This window comes from Anopheles ziemanni, chromosome 2 (assembly GCF_943734765.1).
Source record: "Anopheles ziemanni chromosome 2, idAnoZiCoDA_A2_x.2, whole genome shotgun sequence".
NCBI classification, from domain to species: Eukaryota; Metazoa; Arthropoda; class Insecta; order Diptera; family Culicidae; genus Anopheles; species Anopheles ziemanni.
The window spans coordinates 74,203,733-74,225,267 of NC_080705.1; the positions used below are offsets into that span (position 1 = coordinate 74,203,733).

General features: G+C 45.2%; 1 protein-coding gene across 1 annotated transcript; it reads left to right on the plus strand.

Moving 5' to 3' along the window:
- The first annotated feature begins 3,001 nt into the window (after positions 1-3,001).
- On the plus strand, positions 3,002-6,245 carry LOC131283125 (protein kintoun). The gene is made up of 3 exons (XM_058312700.1): positions 3,002-5,392; positions 5,470-5,590; positions 5,735-6,245. Exons 1-3 carry the CDS (start codon positions 3,090-3,092, stop codon positions 6,077-6,079), a joined length of 2,769 nt encoding a protein of 922 aa, XP_058168683.1. The 5' UTR covers positions 3,002-3,089; the 3' UTR covers positions 6,080-6,245.
- The last annotated feature ends 15,290 nt before the right edge of the window (positions 6,246-21,535 follow it).

A 21,535-nucleotide genomic window follows, 5' to 3' on the forward strand; every position in this document is an offset into this window, starting at 1 on the left:
TAATAGAAAGGTCCTCATAGATACGTGAACATGATACTAGTCCAAAACGAGCTGAGCTTAACCATTTACAAACCATCAGTCCAACGCTGTGTCTACCATCTAAGTACATATGTCGATGTCGCCACGTGCTCAATTCACTGTTGAAATTCAAAGCTAGTTGAGTTTATCGCATTCGTAGGCTATGGTGATTCTTTCCTTATGGTTCTCGTGTTATATCACCATTAGAATGCAAAGAGTGTAATGATTTCTCCTTTTAATTTGAACGTTTTCCATTCACCGATTTCCGACACTCCACGTTAGACGCCTAAGCATTGGTTTGTGTTTAGCATAGCATAAGCAACTTCGTAACGATAATGTTTGATTCTTAATAGAGTAACTAAAACTAAGCAGAAGAAACAAGCAAGGGTATAAGTAACGTACGGCCGACATCACAGGCACTATTTTGAAACCAACCACGAGAGACGCGAGTGAGAGCATAAGAAAAACCCCCCTTAAGGGAAACTGCATTGAAGGCGATGGAGAGGCAGTGTTTAGGAAAGCGGTTGACACAAATAATTGTAAAATGATTTGTCCATTCGCCGAACCGAAGGGCGGGGGCAGAGACGTTGCCCTCGGTCTGCCGGGTTTAGCAACACAGGATATCTTATGATGAAAGGCTATAGTGAAAAAGTAAAATGCTTAATCTAGTAATGTAGTGTAATCACACAAACAGACACACAAACATACCCACTCAAGTGGGCCACGATCTCGTCTGACTCTCCTTCGGGTTGGCATTTTACTTTTTGGCTGGCACAAACCTGGTTGGTGCTGGTGCAATGTCTCGTCGTATCGATGAACCACAAAAAAACGGGGGAACAAAACCAAGGAGAAAAACCACAAGGAAGCTTGGAAATATCTATCCATTTAACGAAAAAAAAAACACGATGGCGTAAGGCAGCCTCGGTTGCAGGGACGCATTAGATGATATCGAGCGAACGATTTTATTTCCATGAAATTTAGCTTGTACACACTTTTTGAAGCGGTTTCGATCCAAGATTTCCCTTTTGATTGAATTATTATTTCTGGTAGCGAACGCGAGCGAGCTGAGGTTAGTGCAGCGTTATCCTGACAAAGCACTGGAGCAGCACGATGCTAAACATCATGGGCATAACATATCGTCATCGTTACATCAGTTATTGTTCGTACGTTGGAACAGTGTTTTACAGTGTAGGATGTTTTTTCGAGGTCCGAAGAGACCCTTTTTGTAGGTGGAAATAGTTGAGGAAAACTAACAGTAGTAACTTGCAACCTGCAATGAATGTGATTATCAGTTTTCTACGTCGCACATCAGACGCCCCTTACTAAGCGTTTACTGCATTTTCCGGTCGGTTGGGAAAGTCTCGCGCACGTTCTTCCTATTCCTCGCCCCCCCAAGTAAATGCACAACGTTGTAGGCTCCCACCCGACCATTCTGCCCCAAGATCCAGCTTAATGTCCTGCAAAGCCCAGAGCTTGCACAAGTCAACTGTACGACGAATGATGGTTGTTTGGATGTTTGTTGTTTCGAATGGAATTGGTGTCCGTCTGGTTATTTTATGTTTGCTGAACGATCTTGGCTGTCCATTCTCTAGCATAGCTGTCACTAGCAACTAACTCAACGTTAGCCGATAATAAACTAACATAGCAATTAATCAAGGATGTTTAGGTAGAGTATAAGCAAAGGGAGCGAAGCAGCTCATTCAAGTGGACCGAACCATCAAGGCCAGGAACCAGACTCGAAATGACTTTGTTGTCGGTTAGAATAGATTGAAGACTCGATTAAAGTCACAGACCTCCAAGTCAGTGCTCATAAAAGTATTGGGTAACGATTGGGTTCGATTGGGTGAAATTTTAAGATTAACTACCCACTTAAGCGTGAACGCTGATGCTGCACAGAACCCGTGTGTGTACGTTGAGTAAAATGGAAACCCATTGGAAGGCGATGCTAAAAACACAGGCAGAGCAAACCGTTACTTATGAGAAATCAAAAACTAAGCAGAAATTAAAAAAGTGTTTATAAATAAATAAGGTGGCGGCACCAGGCGGGAACTCGCAGCCAACAGATGCATTTGTAATGTGATGGTGCGGTGGAATGTTTCTTACTAATAAAATGTTTCGATTATCCTTTCCTTATACAATACCGGCAGTGTTTTCATTGAAGTTATCCGTTATAAATTTGACCCTACCAGGTGCCTTTTGTATCATCTACAAGTAAAAAATTCATAAATTCATGTTACTTTTACATACTTTTAACAACATTTGTGAGTCGATCATATTGGGTACGATTTAGGGCACCAAAATTTACCAACCGTCAATACAAAAAATTAAAATAAAGTTCGCTGTAATTCAGCGAATAGAAGGCCTGTCAAAACAACCAATTAGAATCTACCTCATTATTCTCTATCTATCTTGAAAAAATCGAACCGGTTGTACCGGTACCGGTTCGAGCAGAAGGTTGTTTGTGTTTGACAAAATCTATTTAGTACGAAAAGGTGTGAAAAATCAGTCAATTTTAATGCTGAAATCTAGTGCGCTCGAAAGTTTATTTTAGAGCACCAGTTTGTTAGTTTTGTACTGTATAAAAGCAGTGTTGTTGTTGAACATTTTCTATCCGACGTTTGTGTTACGATTAACTGCTAAAATAGAGTTTTATCGATTGTTATTGCTCGCCCAGCCCAGTGTTCTATAAACGTGGTTCGTTCTGATTCGTCGCAATTCACTGCTGCTGCCCGGGGATCTTCTTGGCAACGAAACAGTGGACTATTTTATCGGTAGAATAAACAAAGTAAGCATTGGTCGAAAAGGTACGGAACAATCGAGAACTTTCGCCGGGTGCACATGCATTTCACGCGTTGAAGCCAGCGGTGCAGAGTGCGTACGTGCGCGAGCCGGCATTTTGCTTTTCGTCGTGCCGTGCCCCCCTACTAGGGGTACTGCGTAGTAATTGACTTTTTGTTTTTCGCCGTTTTCGCTGTCGCAATCAGCCAATTGGCCTGCACGTCTCTGTGTGTGCAAAGTGTGCAAATCGGGATTGTGAGATAAATAGCGCACACACAGCCCCCACATCCAAGATGTCGACGAAAGATTTTAATCTTTCGCGAGACGAATTCCGAAACATCACACGGTGTCTTGAGAATGAGGAGTTTCGCGACCTGTTTGCCGACTACTGCAAGGATCTGCGCGACAATCGCCAGCAGTACGAGGAGGAGCTGGCCATCCTCGAGGCGGAACGGGGGTACGACGTGAAGTTCCTGAACCCGAAGCCCGGTTATGTAATCAAGACGGTCGTGGACGGAAAGCGGAAAGGATTCATCAACGTGTGCCAGTGCGAGCTGGTGCAGAAACCATCGATCGTGCCCGGCAAGTACGAGCACGAATCGAAGGCCGTCCAGTGGAACATCCCGTACGCACAGAGCCAACCGCGCCGGGACTACGACAACAAGCGCATCGAATGCATTGTGTACGACGTGATGTTCCATCCGGATTCGCTGGGCCTGGCGGCCAGAAATGACCATTTCCGTAAGCTGCTGAACGATACGTCGCTGGACGCCGTCGAGGGGGCGTTCAAGGTGAAGCTGGATCGGGCTAACTTGCGCTTTCCGAAGCTTCAGTACAAGGGCACCCCGAGCTGCACGGTGATGCGGAACAAGAAGCCAAACTTTGACAGTCTGCCGAAGGATGAGTTGTTCGACAAACTGCTCCCACCCATGCCGACGCCGGCGGCGCCGACCAACAATAACATCAACGGGTCGGAAACGAAAAAATCGAAACCGAACGATGGACCCAAGCGGGGGACGGTCACGGAGGCGCAAAACAAGGAAAACATCCAACGTTCTTCGGCCAGGGGCTACACGACCCCGGAGTACAAAATCGTCCAACGCCGGGACGTCGAGTACGAGGAGATGACGCACGAGCTGGACGCTAAAATCGATGTAACAATTCCACGGGAGTTGAAAATAACCATCACACTACCACTGCTCAAGTCCGCTGCCGAGTGTACGCTGGACGTCACCAAGGCAACGCTGTATTTGGTGAGCGAAAAGCCGGCCAAGTACAAGCTCGAGCTGAAGCTGCCCTATGAGGTGCGGGAAAACGAAGGCACGGCGCAGTTCAACGTGGACGCAAGGACGCTCACCGTGACGTTGCCGGTGCTGCGAAAGCGCCCCATTACGCTGCAGGATATAAACCGCGCCAATGCTCCCGAAATTGCCAATGTCGGCAGCACCCAAGTAAACCAACCGACATCCGGAAAGTTGATCGAGGAGATAGAAGAAACGTCGGGTGGCGCCCCAACCGTGGCCAATGGAAGTAAATCACCGGCAAACGGCATCACGCAACCATCGGTGGTGGAGGCACCGAGGAAAACGATTTTCCCCAAATTTTCAGTCAACAAAATGGAAAACCTTTTCGCGTTCACGCTCAACGTGCGCAACGTCGATCCGGGCACGATCGAGCTCGATAGCCGCACCGACTCGGTGCACTGCCGGTTCTCGAACGTTGGCAATGGGTTCTTCCCGTGCTACTACGTGTTCTTTGTGCGCTTCCCGAACGCGCAGGTCACGGAGGTGCAGCACGAAGAGTGGGACAACAATCTGATCATCCAGGTGACGCTAAACACGGCGTCGGTCGCATCGTACCATGCCGGGCCGAACGAGCACGACACGGTCGAGTACTCCATCATGGAGGACATCACGGATAAGATAAACAAATTCGGGAAGGAAATAGAAGACGACAGCCTGTGTATAGCGGTGGTCCGGCAGGAAAAGGGGGCGAAGGCGCGTTCCGGTGGGCTTTTGAGTATCGAAATCACGAAAAAGGATATCGATCAGCAGGAGGAGCCGCTGGAAGATGCTGGGGGAAAGGTGAGCCGCGCTGAACCACCTTCCGGCACCTCGGTGGACGAGTGTGACGACAAGGAACCGGAGACGGAGGCGCAGGCCCGGGCGATGTTGACGGCGAAAAAGAATGGTCGTAAGAAGAACAAGGAGCGATCGCTGTCGGAGTCCTTCTGCGACCAACTGAAGGTGATCGTGGAGAACGAACCGGCCACAACCGGCAATCCCGGCGAGCCGTCGGTGGGGAAGAACGCATCGGCGGGTATGTCACCGGCATCGAAAGCGATCGATGCGCCGGATGCGAAAACGCGCAAGTTCCGCAGTGTGTCCGAGTGCGTGGAGTCGTCGGAATCGATGCCATCGCTTGTGCGCAAGTATAAGGGCATCCTGAAGCGCAGCTCGTACGATCGAAGCATCAGCGAATGTTCGTCGGTGGACGATCTGGGGACGTCGGTCGAGATGAGTCTGCCCGGGTCGATGGGCGAGGAGTGTCGGAAGACGGTTCGCTTCAACGATGCTATTCGCAAGCAGATGTTCAGGTGAGAAAAACACTCGCGGATGAGGCACGTGGACCTCAACGAGCCAAAGCTAACTCTTGTACCTTCCCTATTTGCAGATCCAACACGAGCATTCTTGCCATGAAGAAAAAGTCACAGAAGAAGAAAGAGCTGAAACGTCGTGCGGCGGCCCGTCGTATGAGCGAAGGGGAAAGCACTGATAATGACGAGAAAGAGCTGGTAAGTCTGAGCAGTGGCGGAAGCACCATAGCGGCATACACGCTGTTGTGCTGTTGATTGTTTGTGCAGTGCGTTTGCGACAGATGGTGTTTTCTATTTGCTAATCGCGTCCGTTTGCGCATCATATTGTATTTTTATTAACAGCATCACCGTGATGATGACGATGACGATGAGGATGATAATTGCTTGAGCAGCGATCAGCATGACGAGAAAGATGCCATGGAAAACGATAGCGGCGTATCGTTCGACTCCGAGTCGGGCGATAAGGAAGCCGCGGTGATGCATCAGGCTGCCAGCAAGAGCAGGAAAAACAACAACAACAACAAAAATAGCAAAAACAACAGCAGCAACAACAGCAACAACAACACCAACAACAACAAGGGCCCCAAGTCCGGCAATGGGCTGAAGTCTGGCGGCGGCCAGCGACGACCATCTGATTCGAAGAACATCGAGTTTAAGAGTGATATGATTTTCGATATCGAAATGTGAAAGTAGCTGTGCGTTTTGATTTGAACGAGAATCTGCAGCATATTATAAAATATCGCGCGTTATCCTACGGTTAGTTTTAACGGCACCATGCGCCATCCCTGCAGTAGAGTAGTGTACACGAGTAGTACGGATAGTGTTATTTTGAATAAATTCGCATCATTCTTTAACGAAACATTCATTCAATATTTTTCTCCAGAAGCCAGCAGTTTGCGAAAGACGCCCATCACAGTTTTAAACCGGTGTTGAGATAATGGTAAATAACTCCTTTTTATATTGCATTTCAGATTCAATTAGAATGTTGGGTTTTGATGAAATAATTTGAGATATTCTTTTAAAATGAAGGCAAATTAGGTCTATTAGGGTTCGTTATATCAATTAATGATTAAGTAAATCTCTACATTGAATTCTTGTAACATTGAAATACTGTGGTTCTTCAAACAGCTCAGACCAAATTCGGTAGATTGCATTTAGATGACTTAGATAGTTCTCCCATTGGTCTCCTCAAGCCTTTTAGAGATGATCAGGAACAGGAACAACCTATCAACACCTGCATCTGTTTCTATACTCCGATGGATGTATTCTAGGAAAAATGATTTGTTAAGGGATTCATATTCGTCGAATACTGATGCAACATTGAGCCATAAAATAATAGTCATCTTGAATTTTACTTGCATCATGACGTCTACGTTTCGCGGCGTAGAAGTAAACCCAATTCTTTGGCACATACAGAAATTTGTTTTAACACATTAAGGAACTTGAAATACCTGATGACAACATAATACAATGACAACATAATACAAGCCGTTTCAGATTATGCTGGTTTATTATGAAGTTGGATGGTAAGAAACGATAGTCTTTTTCTTAGGTTTATATGCACAATTTTCACGATTACTCCGACCATAAAGGAAATAACAACAAACAACCAAATGGCTGCATTGGTTTGGAAGACAGTTGTATGGATGATGTGCGGAAATATTTTTAAAATTGACTATTTGATTTTTCTTATATTCAGTTTTATAGGATTGTTTTCTAAGGATTGTACAACAAATGAATAGTTGATGATTTTGTTACCAGCAAGTGATGATTGGTGTAGGTAGAAAGGTCCCGATCATTCATATCCCACTCAAACCCAACACAACGAGCATCGTTTTGCAAGCAGCCAGATTAATCGAAATTCGATTTGTTTTATTTTATGAAACTTAAACCATAAGATTTTCCCCAATTTCAAAACCACTTCTTCAAACCCACCGACGGTTAACAAGCCGAACATTTTAATGTTTCCAAAGTACGCGCCCAAGTTACTAACATGAAATGTGTTTGCCCGTGCCGTTGTGTTACCATCTTCTTGGCCAATTGTTGATGCTGATGAAACGGAAACCATGCAACTTTTGCAAGATAAACAAAACTTCGGGAAAACCTCCTACCCGGGTCGGCGGGTCGTGTGAAAAAGTTTTGACAAAATCGCATGCACGCAGGTGTATCTGTGTGGGTTTATGTTTCATATATGTATGGGCAAGTGTTTTCAGTTTAGGCGGATCAGATTGTTTTTACGGACTCGGGCTAAGTAGGTAACTTTATCTTTCGCAAACTTCCTTCGTTTCGCTATCAGGCCGCCGGTCTAAGGCAACATGGAACGCTCAGAGCGCCGGATGTCATTCTCAAGCAGCATTTCAAGCTGTCTGATATACGTTGGATTTGAATCATCAACCTCTAGGCATGACCTATTGTTTAAGGCTACCGAACCGCTTAAAAGCTTATTTCAAGGTCACTAAATTTCAGAAAAGGTAAGAGATTTTATAATAGTGTCAATCAAAATATAACAAAAATAATACATAAAGTTTCTAATATTGTTCTAAAATGTGTGTTTACAACCTACTTATCAGGCTTCAGATCACTTTGGAAAGTGTGCTGATAACTTTTCGCATTTTATGTAAAACAGTAAAGATTACGATAAAAACTTTTTATAACAAAAGAATTAAAGTAAAGTTAGTATGTAAACTTAATACAAAGTGCTTAGCAAATTTTATTTTTAGGATCTTAAAAATAATGAATGAATTTATATTTGTTCTCATAGAAACATCTACAAAAACCCAAGTTTCTCCAAGACTCACATCGCTTCCTATGGTAGACATAAAAGTATGCTAACATTAAATTAAAGAAGTGTGGAAAACCATCTCATGATAAGCTTGGAAATTGACTGCAGTACAAACCAAATCAAACCAACCTGAACTAACACCAACGAATATTTTGTGTGTCCTTTTAATCTGTAAAATTGACTGTTACTGTTTAAGAAAATTTTATTTATTTGTTTATTTCTTAATTCACTCGAGGCAAAAAACAATTAATCAGAGTGCTTTTTGTAAGCTGAAAATGAAAAACTCGAGCCTTTGAATTCTACCTGGTTCGGCCGTACTAGCCGCCATCTCAAGAGGATCGAAAACCGGCACGCACGTGCAGGTTAATTGGCGTAACCACGGAATGGCGGGGAAATTATTCATCTCCACAAAAAAGAGCACGCCGCGGCTGGAAAACAGGAGTCCGGGCGGAAATCCAAATCCAGTTGCAAGGAGAAAGAACACCGAAAGCGTTTGCTAGGAGCATCAAACCGATTCCCGATCGTTGTTCAGGCGCACTTTGGAGTGAGCGGGACGGCACGGAAAAGAAAGGAAAGCGAGCGAGAAAGAACTGAATAAAACCGTTGGGAAAAACTCTCGCACAAACAGCGCCGATAAAGATGGTGTCGATTTTTCTCGCCGTAATTTTCCCTTCCTTCCGGTCGCACGTACGTTTACTCCCTGTCCGGTAACAAGGGAGATGTGTGTGTTTGTGGGGGGGAGGCAAACGAGCCACTTCCGCCACCGTGTCGTACCGTGCTGTGCCATGCGGCGGAAAATTGCGACGTGAAAAGCCGCTCTAATTCATGACTCATTAGCCTCATCGGTACCGGGATTTGTTAGCCAAGCGGAAGGCAGCTAAATTGATGGGCAATCATATATAAAATTTGCCACCGGACGGACCAGGTCAGGCACCATGGGTGGGGGGGTGGGCAGGCCAAAGGTCGGAAGGGTTGATCGATTGAGCAAACGCAAACGCACCGACCGACCGGAGCGTACCGAGGCCAAACGCAAGACACATTCCAATCGGCCATGGGGTAAGCCTTTGGCTGGGAAAGGTTCGCTGAGAAGTGGGTTGGGAAACGGTGGGGGGGGGGATGGATATTTTCGGCGCCCTCTCGCACACACTTATCAACAGGTGAATGGAGCTGACCACGATTCACGAGTGCAGACATGTTCTCCGACGTCGACGTCGATTCGCGGAAAAGGGTTGCGTTGATGGGAGGGGGGTTTGGGGGGAGCGGATGGTGGAACGCGTAATGTATGTTTTATTTCACCAAACATTGTTTCGCACGCGCACCCGCCACAAGGCCCCCGCCATTGTTGAGTGGAAAGTGAATGCGCGACGCGACGCGAAACACTAAACACGTTTGGCCAAACAACGAGTGGGAGGAGTTTTCCGCGAGCGAGGCCGAGGGTGGAAAACGCTCAAACAAATGGGCAATTCAAGTACAAAGTGGAAAATAAAATTGACTTCAACCGGCAAGGGACGGTAGGGGAGCGCGTGGACAATCAGGCCACCATCGGTTGCCCGTTTGTTGGGAGCGTTTGTTTGATAACACGTTAAATAACGATGTGTTTTTAAGTAACGATGTGCTTGTAGCGGAATCGAAACGCGTGGTGTTTGTAGGGCATCCACATGCGTACGTAGTCCTTTGAAAAAAGGACTCACGCCATTAAGTGTGGTTTTCCACCTTTGTTATTCGACTTTTCCGACACCCTGAGCACACAAACAAATGAGCTGTTCCGAGCTGTTGTTGTTGTTTTTTGGAAAACGGGTTTGTTTCTTTCCGCCCAAGATGACGCCGCGGTTGTATTTAAAGAGTCGTTACGTTTTGGGTGTTAATAAACTCGCCTTTACCGGAACGCGTTTATGAAGACATTAATTATATGATTACACAGCATCGCGTGGGAATTTATCCACTTAACTTTGGAAAACACGTTCCGCTAATTCGCCGGCATCCTTTGAGAGACTCTACGGACGATTACCGTCATTTTGGAGCTACTCTACGCCATACCGATGAACATTAAAAATGGAGTTAACAACTCTTTTGGGAGCCAGTCTACAGTTTCGGCGCGGGTTACATTTACCGGATTGTGTTCGAGTTTTGCTCATGAAACATACATACACGATGGCTTTTTTCAGAGGGTTACGTTAGTAAGTTATTATGAAATTATTCAATGCACAAAATCTTTTACAATAAAATGCTTGTGTAAAAAAATGGATCGACTTAGATGGTGAGATGGGAGATTTGAGTAAGGCTTCGGTAAACAAACACAATCTACGAAATTTCAAGCAATTATTTTTAACACTCCTGAAAAAATACACATCACAATGAGAGTAATTCAACTGGTAAAACCATTTTCAAAATTGAGAAAAAGATACTACCGACTATGTATGAAAACTAGGGTAGCTTAAACCACGGGCGCTTCAAAACGGCCTTTAACAAATTCAATGCACTGAGAATCAAATTCGGAAATGTAGTCCATTAGTGAACAAAAATAGTAAGTTTTCGTAAAAATGGTTCGGGCCAATCTGATTGATTGATTTCCAGAGAGAACTTCAGTAAATGCAAGATTTATGATACTTCCGTTTCTTCCTGGGATTTCATTTATTATAAGCATGGGATATTCATATTACCGCAAGCTTCGATCCGTCGTTGAAAAATACTTTTAGGTAAATATCTTGTTAAGATCTCGAATTTACATTTGATTCATTTATCATTCTTGTTTGTTTTTTGAGTATAAAGATTTGTGATTGTTGTATTATGAACTTAAGTCGAACGTTTTTTACATTTTCTTTTTTACTTTGCCAACATAATATGTTTAACCAATCTATGTGTACTATCATATCGTTACTAAAGTACAAGAACGCCGCATATACATAAACAAGATTCTTCTAACTGATACCAACTAAACAATCGTTCATTCATTCATACGATACAATGTGCACTGAAAATCTATTGCGCTATCTGTCATCGTTGGCGCTCAAATGAGCATATTTCCTACCCACAGATTCGGTACCGTTTATAGAATTTACGATAACGATTATCGATTGTCTTATCTCGAATCGAAGCAATTGGTGGGGGTGTCACCGATTGGTTGGTAGGTTTCCGTTCCCCCTTCGGAATGTCGTCCCCCCGATGCTATCGATTGATCTGATACGGCGCAACGACGAAGGGCATCATAAATCGGGTGTTGTGTTTTGTTCAATGCCTTCGATATGTAATGCACATTTTCAGTTAACGATCAAAGCTGGTAGAGTATGCTCGTCCGGCCAAATCGACATGCTCGCAATATACCGAAAGGGGAAATGTTTTGAAAGGACCATCGCGTACCCAAATTCCGACACGATACCGTCGAAATCAGACATGTCTTCCGCTTTGCTGAGGATTCTCAGAACCGACGATTATTGGGGTTGTGTTCATTTTGTAGAACGCAGCACCGGTCGAAGGTTGACCGGCCTGCTCACCTGTGTTTTTGCAGAACGAACTATTCTCACGAAGGACGCAGTCATGCTATTTACTTAGGATTGATCAGAGTTAGCATATTAGTCCGAAAATCGGCAAATTTTCGTCAGTCCGGGGTAGCTTCATTTGAAGTCGTTTTATTTACATAGGTATAGTCCACTACAACTTTAATGGGGAAAATCTTTTAGCTCTTTGTACAATGTAGTAAACATGAAAATATAATGATTTTGATTTTGAGCAATAGTTAAGTTGAAAAGATGCGTGTTTTGTTGAAGGAGAACAAACAAAAAATTAGTGAATACAACTGAAATAAAATTAGCATGGATTGGATGTGATAACTAATTATAAAATAGTTAACATTTTCATTGTTTAAGAAATTTGTTGAATTTTTGACGGGTTTGCTCGAATATTTCGATCGTTAACCGGAATTTTGACAAGAGATTTTGTAAAGCTTAGGTTCTATTTTTAATCTTAATCGTTCTATTCGTTACATCCGTTTAAACATTAAACGAAAAGTTCAAGCGCAAAAACAAAGCTAGAATATTTCATAACTGTTGTATTGTTTGGTTCAAGTCAGTTGGACAAACAAACGATTTTGATCTATAAATGAATTACCCGATGTATACATGTTTCCAAACCTGTCTGGCCATTATTTTCCGCTTCACACACTGCCCTTTCCGAAGTAATGGCACAACTTTTATTTTATTTGGTTCTCGTGTAAAGAAATGGAGTCACTTTTAGTCCTTCACACACACACACACACACGCGACCTCATGATGGTCGCATGTAAATCAGCAGGCAACGGGGTTCGCTTTTCCGGGGGGGCACCGCGGGAAAAACGGCCCTCGAAGCCCAAACGCGGCCAAAACAGTTTGTTGATGAACACTCGGTTCCGTATGTTACCGTTTCCTATCGGGCCCCGGAATTGCGCCCGAGTCCCATTCGGCGACGGTTTGTTTGTTTGCGTTGGCTTGCAATTTGTTTGGATCCCTCGCAAAGAACCTCCCACCCCCACCCATTCGGCTTTTCTATCGGCCGGTCCCCATTTTCCTCGGTGGGAAAGACACATCTCTAATCGACGCTCGGCGTAACGCTGCCTGCTGGTAATGTCGTATTTCATGCTCCCCGCCACCATCCTACGCCCGCCATCTGCCCGCGTGACGCACAAAAGGGTAAGCCAGGGAATGGTTGAATCCGGCTCGACCTCCTCCCCCGCTCAGCCGACGTCCACCAAGGTCACAGTCGTCATCGTCGTCGTCGTGGTCGTGAAATCGTGAGTGATTTTGGTAGTGATTTGATCGCGCTGAAAAGCTGCATGGTATCAAGCGGGAGGGATGGGTAGCGAGGTAGGTGGGGGCTGGTTGGCTTCTTCCCGCTGGCCGAATAAGCGCAGCCACTTGGCAAACGGTACGGCTCAGCTATCCGGTTTGGATTCGGTGTTGAACGATGAGTTTTGACGTCTGCCGGCAGAAAGCAGTTCCGGATTTTCCCGGTTTTTTTTCTCTTCTCCACCCGGAAAAGCCTTGCGGGGGTGGGGGGAGGGCACACAATTTCTCTTACTCGCACTGGATGGTGGGAGAAGGAAATTTAAAATCTTCAATCCCTCCTCCTCCTCCCAGTGGGGTGATAACGGCTGAAGCTCCAGATGAGACCAGATGCCGTAACCGTCCAAGGAAATGAGGGGGGGATGGGAAATGGCGGATGTCGCGGCTCGCGGTCGGCAAATATCACACGCCGTGGAACAACGGCGCGTCGGTAGGCAACGCTCGTGTGCAACGGTTCCAGAGCGCGCGTGCCGGCGCTCGACGTTCGAAGTTCGTGCCCGAAGTTCGTGAGGCCAGCCAGCATCAGCTACTCCACTGGTTGCGCATGCCCGCGACGAACAGGCGGTACGGCGGCAACAACGACGACGACGTCGACGGCTGGCATGCTCTTGCCCAGGGCAACAGTTTGTTGGGTCGGTTCATTCCGCGTTGATTCCAGCGTCGCTACGGTTCGTCGGTCGCGTCGCTCCGCGTTGTTGCTTGCGCTGCTGCTGCTGCTGCTGCTGGCTGGCTGTGCTGGTGCGGGACTCGGTCAACCGGATCGGAACAGGTCACATGCAGACGCACGCCGAGCCTGGACCAGAGTACCCCGGTCGATCCCGTGGTTCGCAGTCCGCGAGCAGTCTGCTACCGGAGTCGAGTTTCATCCTCGTCAATTAAGTGAGTCTCCCGGAGGTCTTGGGTTCCTAATGCGACTCCCGACACCGAAATCGTTTAGTGAAAGTGCGAAACTGAGGAAAGACCGAGTGATTACCACATCCGTCTACCTGCCCCAGAATGTTAGACGTGGTTACAATCTAGTCCAAGACTCGCAGTGCCACAGAACATCCAGGCGCAGAACACGTGCACTAATTCCTGAGTCCGCAAGCTCTCCATCCCAGCGTTAGCGCCAATCACGGAATCTGCTGCTAAATCTGCCAATCTTTCGACACCTCAGCAGGCACCTCAGGCTAACCGAGGCTAAACCGTCGGGACTAAAAAAGGTCCCCCTCGGGTTTTCTTAGTCCGTGCGTCGGCCTCGGAACGTGTGTGCGTGACCCGTCCCGGGGACCGACGGTGTTGGCGGGAGTTTTTCCTGTTGCACAGCCCGTGTTGTGCCAAGGGACCAGTTTCCAGTACGTGGCATGCGCCCCCGGACGGCGGTGATTGAGTTCGAGACGTCGGTGCAACATCAACAACTTGGTGTGACTTCGTGCCTGCAAACGAACGGAACCGGGAATCCTTCCGGATGGTGCTCGGAAGAAGAACGGTGGTAGTAGAACTCGGTGTATCGTATCTTATCTCGCACGCTTTCGCATCGATTAGATCGGATCACGAGACGAGTGCATATTATTGCGAGGGTTTGAGGCGAAGAGATAGGGCAACCGCCTCGTCTGCCGAGGGTTGAGTGTTGCATAAAACTATCGTCCAAGTACGGGTAGCGTGGTTCGTCGAAGTTGGTCCTGCAATTTACTGCAATTACTATAGCTTTCTTTTTTGTTGCCTGTTTGTTGGCGCACAGCCTCGTATCAGAACTTTCCTCGAACGCCGTGAGCCTTGACGAGGGATAAGGCGTTCGTTCATGTTCCATTGTGTTCCCTCTTTTCTGGTTCGCCATTCACATTTCTCGTTGCCTAAGTAGATGTACAGATCAGTGTTTCTCAATCAATTTTTAATCATCAAATCACTAATATCTCTCATTGTTGGTATGGGTTTGGATAATATTTCATCGCTAGTTTTGATGAAAAATTTAGTTCGGTTGATCTTTTAGAAAATTTAGTTCGGTTCAGGTTTAGTTGATAATTGTAGTCGGTTAAAAGTGGAATATGTTATGGCAATAGTTTTGTTTATCGATCTAAAACGGTGGTTTCGAATATTCGTCCATTGAAATAACGGTTTTGAATTTTCGTGATTTTTTATTTATATGTTAAACTTGTCGCTGATTACTACTCAGTATGTTTTTGCAACCTTTTTCCAACCAACCAACTAATTTAAAACCATGTGTTTGAAGTATTTAATATAAACCCATTTATGGAATAAACAACATTGTAATATAATAGTTGCAATACAGTTTTTCTGGGAAATTCAAAAGTAGACAAATATCAGCTTGTAGTCTGCTTGGCTTAGTTAAGCAAAATTAATTTGCATGAATAGTTTTTCGAACCAAGTAACCTTCATTAAGATGCCAAACTTTTGATTCGAGTTACGGAAATGGGTAGATTTAAAATATATTACCAACGTCTTTGTTGCATCGTTTTAATTGGTGATGAGGATAACAGTACTTAACTTTGTTCTGATTACTCACCTATCTAACTGCCCATTTAAATGTTTATTTTCATTCTGTTTGTTGTTATTTCATACATATAGCAGCGTTTCGCTATATTAATACACATGAAAACGGAATAAAAGTGATGTGTTCATGTCGTAGAAATGTTCTTTTTTTCAATTTTAATAATTTCAAATCAACCTGATAGAAACCATTATTTTGAGATATCATAGAAAACATTATTTGTTTCTAAGTGTGAATACCACCTAACATCAGCATTAGACACTAACGAAGATTTTTCGAACCTTTAAACGCCCTCGTGACACAATGGAGATTGAGAATCACTGACACGGATGGTGAGGCTTTCGTTGCATTCTTACTGCATCCTTGTCGCCTTCCCTCTTCCACTTCGTACATCTACTTCTCCCCGGTACTACTGCCACTTCAAGCATGGGAAAAGAAAAGACTAAATCAAAGTGCATGATGCGAAGCGTGAGCATGGACAGAAAAAAAGGAAGAAAGAAAGCAAAAGCAGGCCGACCGAGTGTGAACGGCCTCCGGAGAAGAAGAACTAGGGGACATCATGCCTACCAGAGGGATGCATAAGGGGAGGAATCCTTTCGAAACGGGAAAAAACTTACGTACTACACAAGCCCTATCCCGCAATCTACTGATCCAAATCCAGTCAACCAGCACAACACAACATAGAAGTCTTTCCGTTCCGTTTTGGTTGTGCCAGGTGGAAAACTGGGGGCCAGCTGAGAGGCAACCGGTGGAGGAAAAGCTGGTCGTGTGGCGCAAGGGTGGAGGGCGCGCGGTGTTGAGTGTTGGGAGTGTTTTTTAAATATACATAAGGTGAAACTGTTTGCTGTCGGGGGTGTCTTCTTCTCGTTCGCAATTTTTTTTAAATTTTCCGCGCGTGTGTGTCTGTGTGTTTATATTAGTTCTTCCCTGTCCCACAAGGCCACATAATAATCGTGAGTGCGTGCGTGCGTGTGTGTGTGTGAGGAGGAAGAAAATCAGCTCAAGTATAAATAGTGCAGCCAGTGGGGAAAAGTGCCGCCAGCGATCGGAACGGTGGAGGTGGTTGGTCTGGCACCGCAGACCATTATCCGACGACGAGGGGAAAAGGACGCGTTCCTCGGTCCAACGGCATGGGAAAATTTGTCTCTCTGTTTGTGTGTGTTTGGCACTGCCTGACTTTAAAGGAAACAATCTAGAGAAAGAAAGTGGAAAATGAAAGGCACAAACTGTTATTAAATGCTTTCCATTTCCGTCCTGTCTGTCGGTTTTCCTCCCCCGCGGAACCCCGAACGAAGCCATGTGATTTTTTCCACGATAATTTTCCCACCCCATGTCGGACGCTTTTTAAACCCGTTTCCTGCAAAGGGATCGTTTGTCCAGTTCTCAGGGTGTTTTTTCCCGTTCATTGTTTTCCTTGCGTTGATCGCACGACCGGACGAGAAAATGCGCTGACGTTCGCGGTCACTCCGAACCCGGTGGAAAACTGACCTTGCCCTCGTTAGCGTGCACTGCGCTATGACCGTGCCCGGAGGGGCTGGCATCCGCTTATGTTGATTTTGTGTTTCTGCACACTCCCCCCCCCCCGCCGTGTCCCCACCACTCCTTCCAGGTTCCAGGCGTTTCACAGTTCATTAGGCCCGAACGAGCCTTCCTTCCGGTCGCTTCTTGGCGTGCCGTGTTTATCCAGGCCCGCGTACACCAAAGCGGGTGTTTTTAGTGAGTGAACCAGTGTGTGTGTGTCTGTGTGTGTCTCCGTGTGTTTGTGTTTCGGGGAAAGCAGCAATCATCAGTGCCGTGTCTGTTACCTTAAACATTATCATCACCGTTTCGAGGCGAACCGTGCGAATCGGTCAACGGCTTCGGATCCGTCGTGCCGGGTTTTCCTGCCCACCCCAACCCAGACCGGCGCCCGTCGTGGTGGCGTTGTTGGAAACGGACAAGAAACTCTGCATCATCCGCGTCCGGCTGAACGCGCGATGCCAGGACGATCCGTGTGATTAACCCACCGTCGTAGGTCCGTAGCTGCGTCGTCCTTCGTCCCAGTTTCCTTCGTCCCGTGCACGCGCAGGCGGGTTCGCCTTTTGGCCCGGTCGGTGCGAAAGGTGAGTGGCAATTTTCTGATTGACTTCTCCACCCTACTCGCCCCTCTTCCAGATGACAACGAAGCAACTGAACCCGTCATCACCGTCTTTGCGTTTAAACGTTTGTTTTTTGTTTCTCTCTAACCTTTTCCGCATCGGGGAATTTTTGTTTTTCCCACTTCCTTCATCCGGCTACGACCCGGAGATGTGTCAACCCCTCATAGCAAACCAGGACACGGTTGTCCTTTACCTTATGCCGCCATCACAGGAAGGCGATTTTCCGGACCGCTGCAAGTGCGCTACGGTTTTTTCCTTTCCTTCACAGCCGTTGTATAAAAACAAAAAACAAACCACCCAAAATCGAGAAAAAAAAAAAACGGGAACAGATCTTCGAATCACCCTCCGAAATGGTCGACCAACCATTAGGCAATACTTTTTTCCGGACCCTCTCGAAAGCTGCTGTAATCCAGTTTTAATGGACCAACGACTTTTATTATTGGCAAAACCGGCCAACCCGGCCCGGAAAAGGCCGACTACTGCCTGCCATTGTTTGTGTGTGTGTGGGTGTGTTTCCAAAAAATGAAAAGACCAAAAAATCTCGCTCGAAAGGGAAATGAAAACTGTTGAACGCTGTTGGCCAAGGTGGCGCCGAAATAAGGCGCCTGCTCTCCGGAAAGGATTAAAGGGATGCTTCTGCCTTTTGAAGGAGAGAAGCGGGAAGGAGGGAGGGTTTTTTCATTAACAATTTCGGGGCCAGGAAAACTGTTCGGGGCTGTTGTGTCGAAAAAAGATGGAAAAGTGTAACGATTGCGGTAGATTACAACTACGAAATGGGTCATCTAATGGCAAAGATTTTACAAATCCGAAACATCATTTGGAGGTACTATAATGTTTCTCAATTGGTTTAAATGATTGCATGATTTACTAAAAAAAGACTTCGTTTCCACATTCTCAACTTATTTAATTTGTTTCAACCCCCGAGAAAATAGATTTGCTCAAAAGCTTTCTTACAAGTATATCGTTTTCTACGTTTTTCTTTTTGTGAGTTGTGGATATTTTTAAACAATGTGTGGTTCATTTTGCTCATAAATGTTAGACATTTGAAATTATTTTTTTACACACTTCTTTTGCTCTTGCTAAAAAAATGGCACAAAAAATGAATGTCTTAGCAGTAATACGAGCCAGTGTATGAATAGATACTTTATATTTACTCGATATGCTGGAAAAATTCAGCAAATTCCAAGAAAGCGGATTGTTTTGACGGTTTTACCAAGTGCTACCTTTCTGTAAAAAAGCATAAGCAAAACAGAGTCAGTTTTCTACTCGCATGAGCTTTTGGGGCAAAGGAAAAAAAACAAATCCAAACAATTCGTAAAGAGTCAATCCGTAGGGAAAAGATAGGCTAATGCTTGGCTATGACTACAACGTTTTGGATATCACTTTACGTGCTGATACCCATTAAAAATACATGAGGAGAGATTTTCAGAATGGCATATCTAAACGATGAATTGAGGTAAAGAATGAAGTACAAAACCGATGAATCATGGTTAACACTAGAACGCAAGAGTGATCCATTGGCTTGTATATTTTAGATTTCTTTCAATGAATAATTTTAACATTTTCTCAAAAAAGCAAAAATACTGTTTTTGTCTAGCAAACAGTGTATTTGTCAAAATCTCTTACATTGAAAAATACATAAAAGTTTTCAAATTTGATTCTTTGCAGCAAGTGCAAATTAAACGATAGCATGTTATTAAGAAATAATTAAAATATAAAAACCAAATATAAAACAAAACAAGCCATGAACTATTCATCCTCAAGCGGTAATCATGTTCCTTTGAATCGAACCAAATCCTGCGAGGCGGAAACGAACCTACTTTTTTGGGGTGCCCTCATCAAACTACATCCGACAGATCTATCGTCCTTAAGAGATTCGATATTTCATCACGCACGTCCTCTGCGCGACGCGCCGTAACCCCGGGACGGTCCCCGCTCGCGGGCCGCACATCACATGTGACCATTCGCAGGCGGGAACTTTGGAAAATCTTCCCGGGGGAGTGCTGTTGCTGGTGTTTCTGGTGCTGATATCAAAATGGCGCCGATCGATACGAAACGTGACATTGGCGAGGGAGCAGAGCAGGACAAGGAAGAAAAAAAAGCAACATATCCTGCGGGACACAGGAAGCCTGGCAGACAGCAAGCTGATTACGATTAGCCGAATGTTTGTGTGTGTGTGTGTGTGGGTGTGTGTTCATACGCGAGGAAAGCTCCCCCAACAGCTTCCCTCCCAAAAAAGAGCAATCCCGAGGATTGGCCTGCTATTCGATGGTGTGATGTCGATGTTTTCCGAGGATTTTTCCTGTTGTTTTTCCTTCTCCCTCTTTCTCTCCCAAATTCCACCCCAACGGCCTTGGTCCGGTCGTGCAATTCGTAAACTTTTTCGGTCGGTTTTTCCAACGACTATCCAATCTAATGGTCCGGCAAGCCAGAAAAGGAAGAAACAAAAACCGCATGATTCGCTGGAAACCGTACAACTTCATCGCCAAAAAGCGAGCGTCATGAGGAATGCTTCCGTAAGCAAAAAGTTGTGCTATATTACACGGAATGCGGGGTCGATCGTAAATATCGTGCCTTCGGTAAGCGTTTTTCCCCCATCCAACAGGTGGTCCGTTATTGGTTAGAGCGAAACTTTTTAAAGTTATGCCCCTGCCGTGCCGGAAACTTCGAAACCGGCACAGATTGCCACAGAAGTCTGTCGGTCCAAGCGGTTTTTCCTTTTTCTTGGTTCGCGGACTTGATATCATCACCAAATCGATTTAACGAGGGCAATTTAGAAATGGTTCCTTTTGGACTTAGGATTTTATCTTGGACGACGTTTTTCACCTCATCATTTCCGTGGAACGGATTGTTAACGGCAGAAGCAGTTTGGGGAAAATTCGGTGCTTTCGTTTTGTGATCAGTCAAAGCTGATTGTGCTTGAGTGAATGATTCTCATCTCACTTGCTTTTTTTATTTTTCAGCACTTTACGAAAAAACTGTAAAGTGCTGAAAAATAAATCTCTTTTCTACATACACATAGTCAAACAAATATATTAAGCGTTTTATGGGCCCCAAGCAGCTTCCTCTTTTTTACTAACTTTACTTTCCTCTTTTTTAATAAAATTCTTAAACTGAATACTTAAACATACGTTACAGTATTAATATTTTTATTTCACAACCAAAAATACAAGAAGATGTCGTCTGGTGAACTTTTTATTTACTTTCATACAGAAGTAAATCCACAAACTATCCAAACAGTCGATAAGACAAGCAACTTTTTGACGAAATAATTCCCATTTGAAAAAATATGGGCAAAAAAAGTACGTGGCCCTGGCTAGCTCCGGACCCTAAGCAGCCGCTTAGTTTGCTCACCCTAGGAGTCGTCCCTGCATAGACACAATTCCCACCCGGTGCAGTGCAATCACGACCGCTTTCTGATCCCGAAACCGGCGCTCTTCGGTTGATTGCAAAAGTTTTTCATCCCGAAGCGGATGAGTTTTACGATCGTGTATTTTCCCGCTATTTTCTCGATCAAGTTTTCTTCGGTCTATCTATATATCTTTGCGGCGGATAGAAGACGAAAGATTGAAAGAAACCGACGTACCGACGCGGCGACTTTGGTTGATTAGCGTCCCGGACGTTTTCCTCAGACTCACAAAACGTGCGCTCGATGGGATCCCCTCCCCCGTCCTCGTAAGTATTCGCCATTCAATTTGAGACAGAATGAATGCCCGGGAAGCAATCACGCAAAAGGATGCTTTGGTCCGGAGCACTTGGCCACTGTGGAAGACACCGTACAGTGGAGTGTATCTTCTATTAAGCTAGTAAAACTTTTCTCTTCTCCAGTGGCGACGGTATTTTCCCGGAGTCAAAGCTCATGTTTCCACCGGTCGCCATCCGAGCAAGCTAAGTTGTCGGGAGCCCGGTACGCGGAACGAT

What these genes read in the sequence shown, in the direction of transcription:
- LOC131283125 (XM_058312700.1), top strand. Translation starts at nt 3,090, where the DNA reads ATGTCGACGAAAGATTTTAATCTTTCGCGAGACGAATTCCGAAACATC. An exon ending in ATTCGCAAGCAGATGTTCAG is followed by an intron (nt 5,393 to 5,469) that starts GTGAGAAAAACA and finishes CCCTATTTGCAG; the next exon opens with ATCCAACACGAGCATTCTTG. An exon ending in ATAATGACGAGAAAGAGCTG is followed by an intron (nt 5,591 to 5,734) that starts GTAAGTCTGAGC and finishes TTTTATTAACAG; the next exon opens with CATCACCGTGATGATGACGA.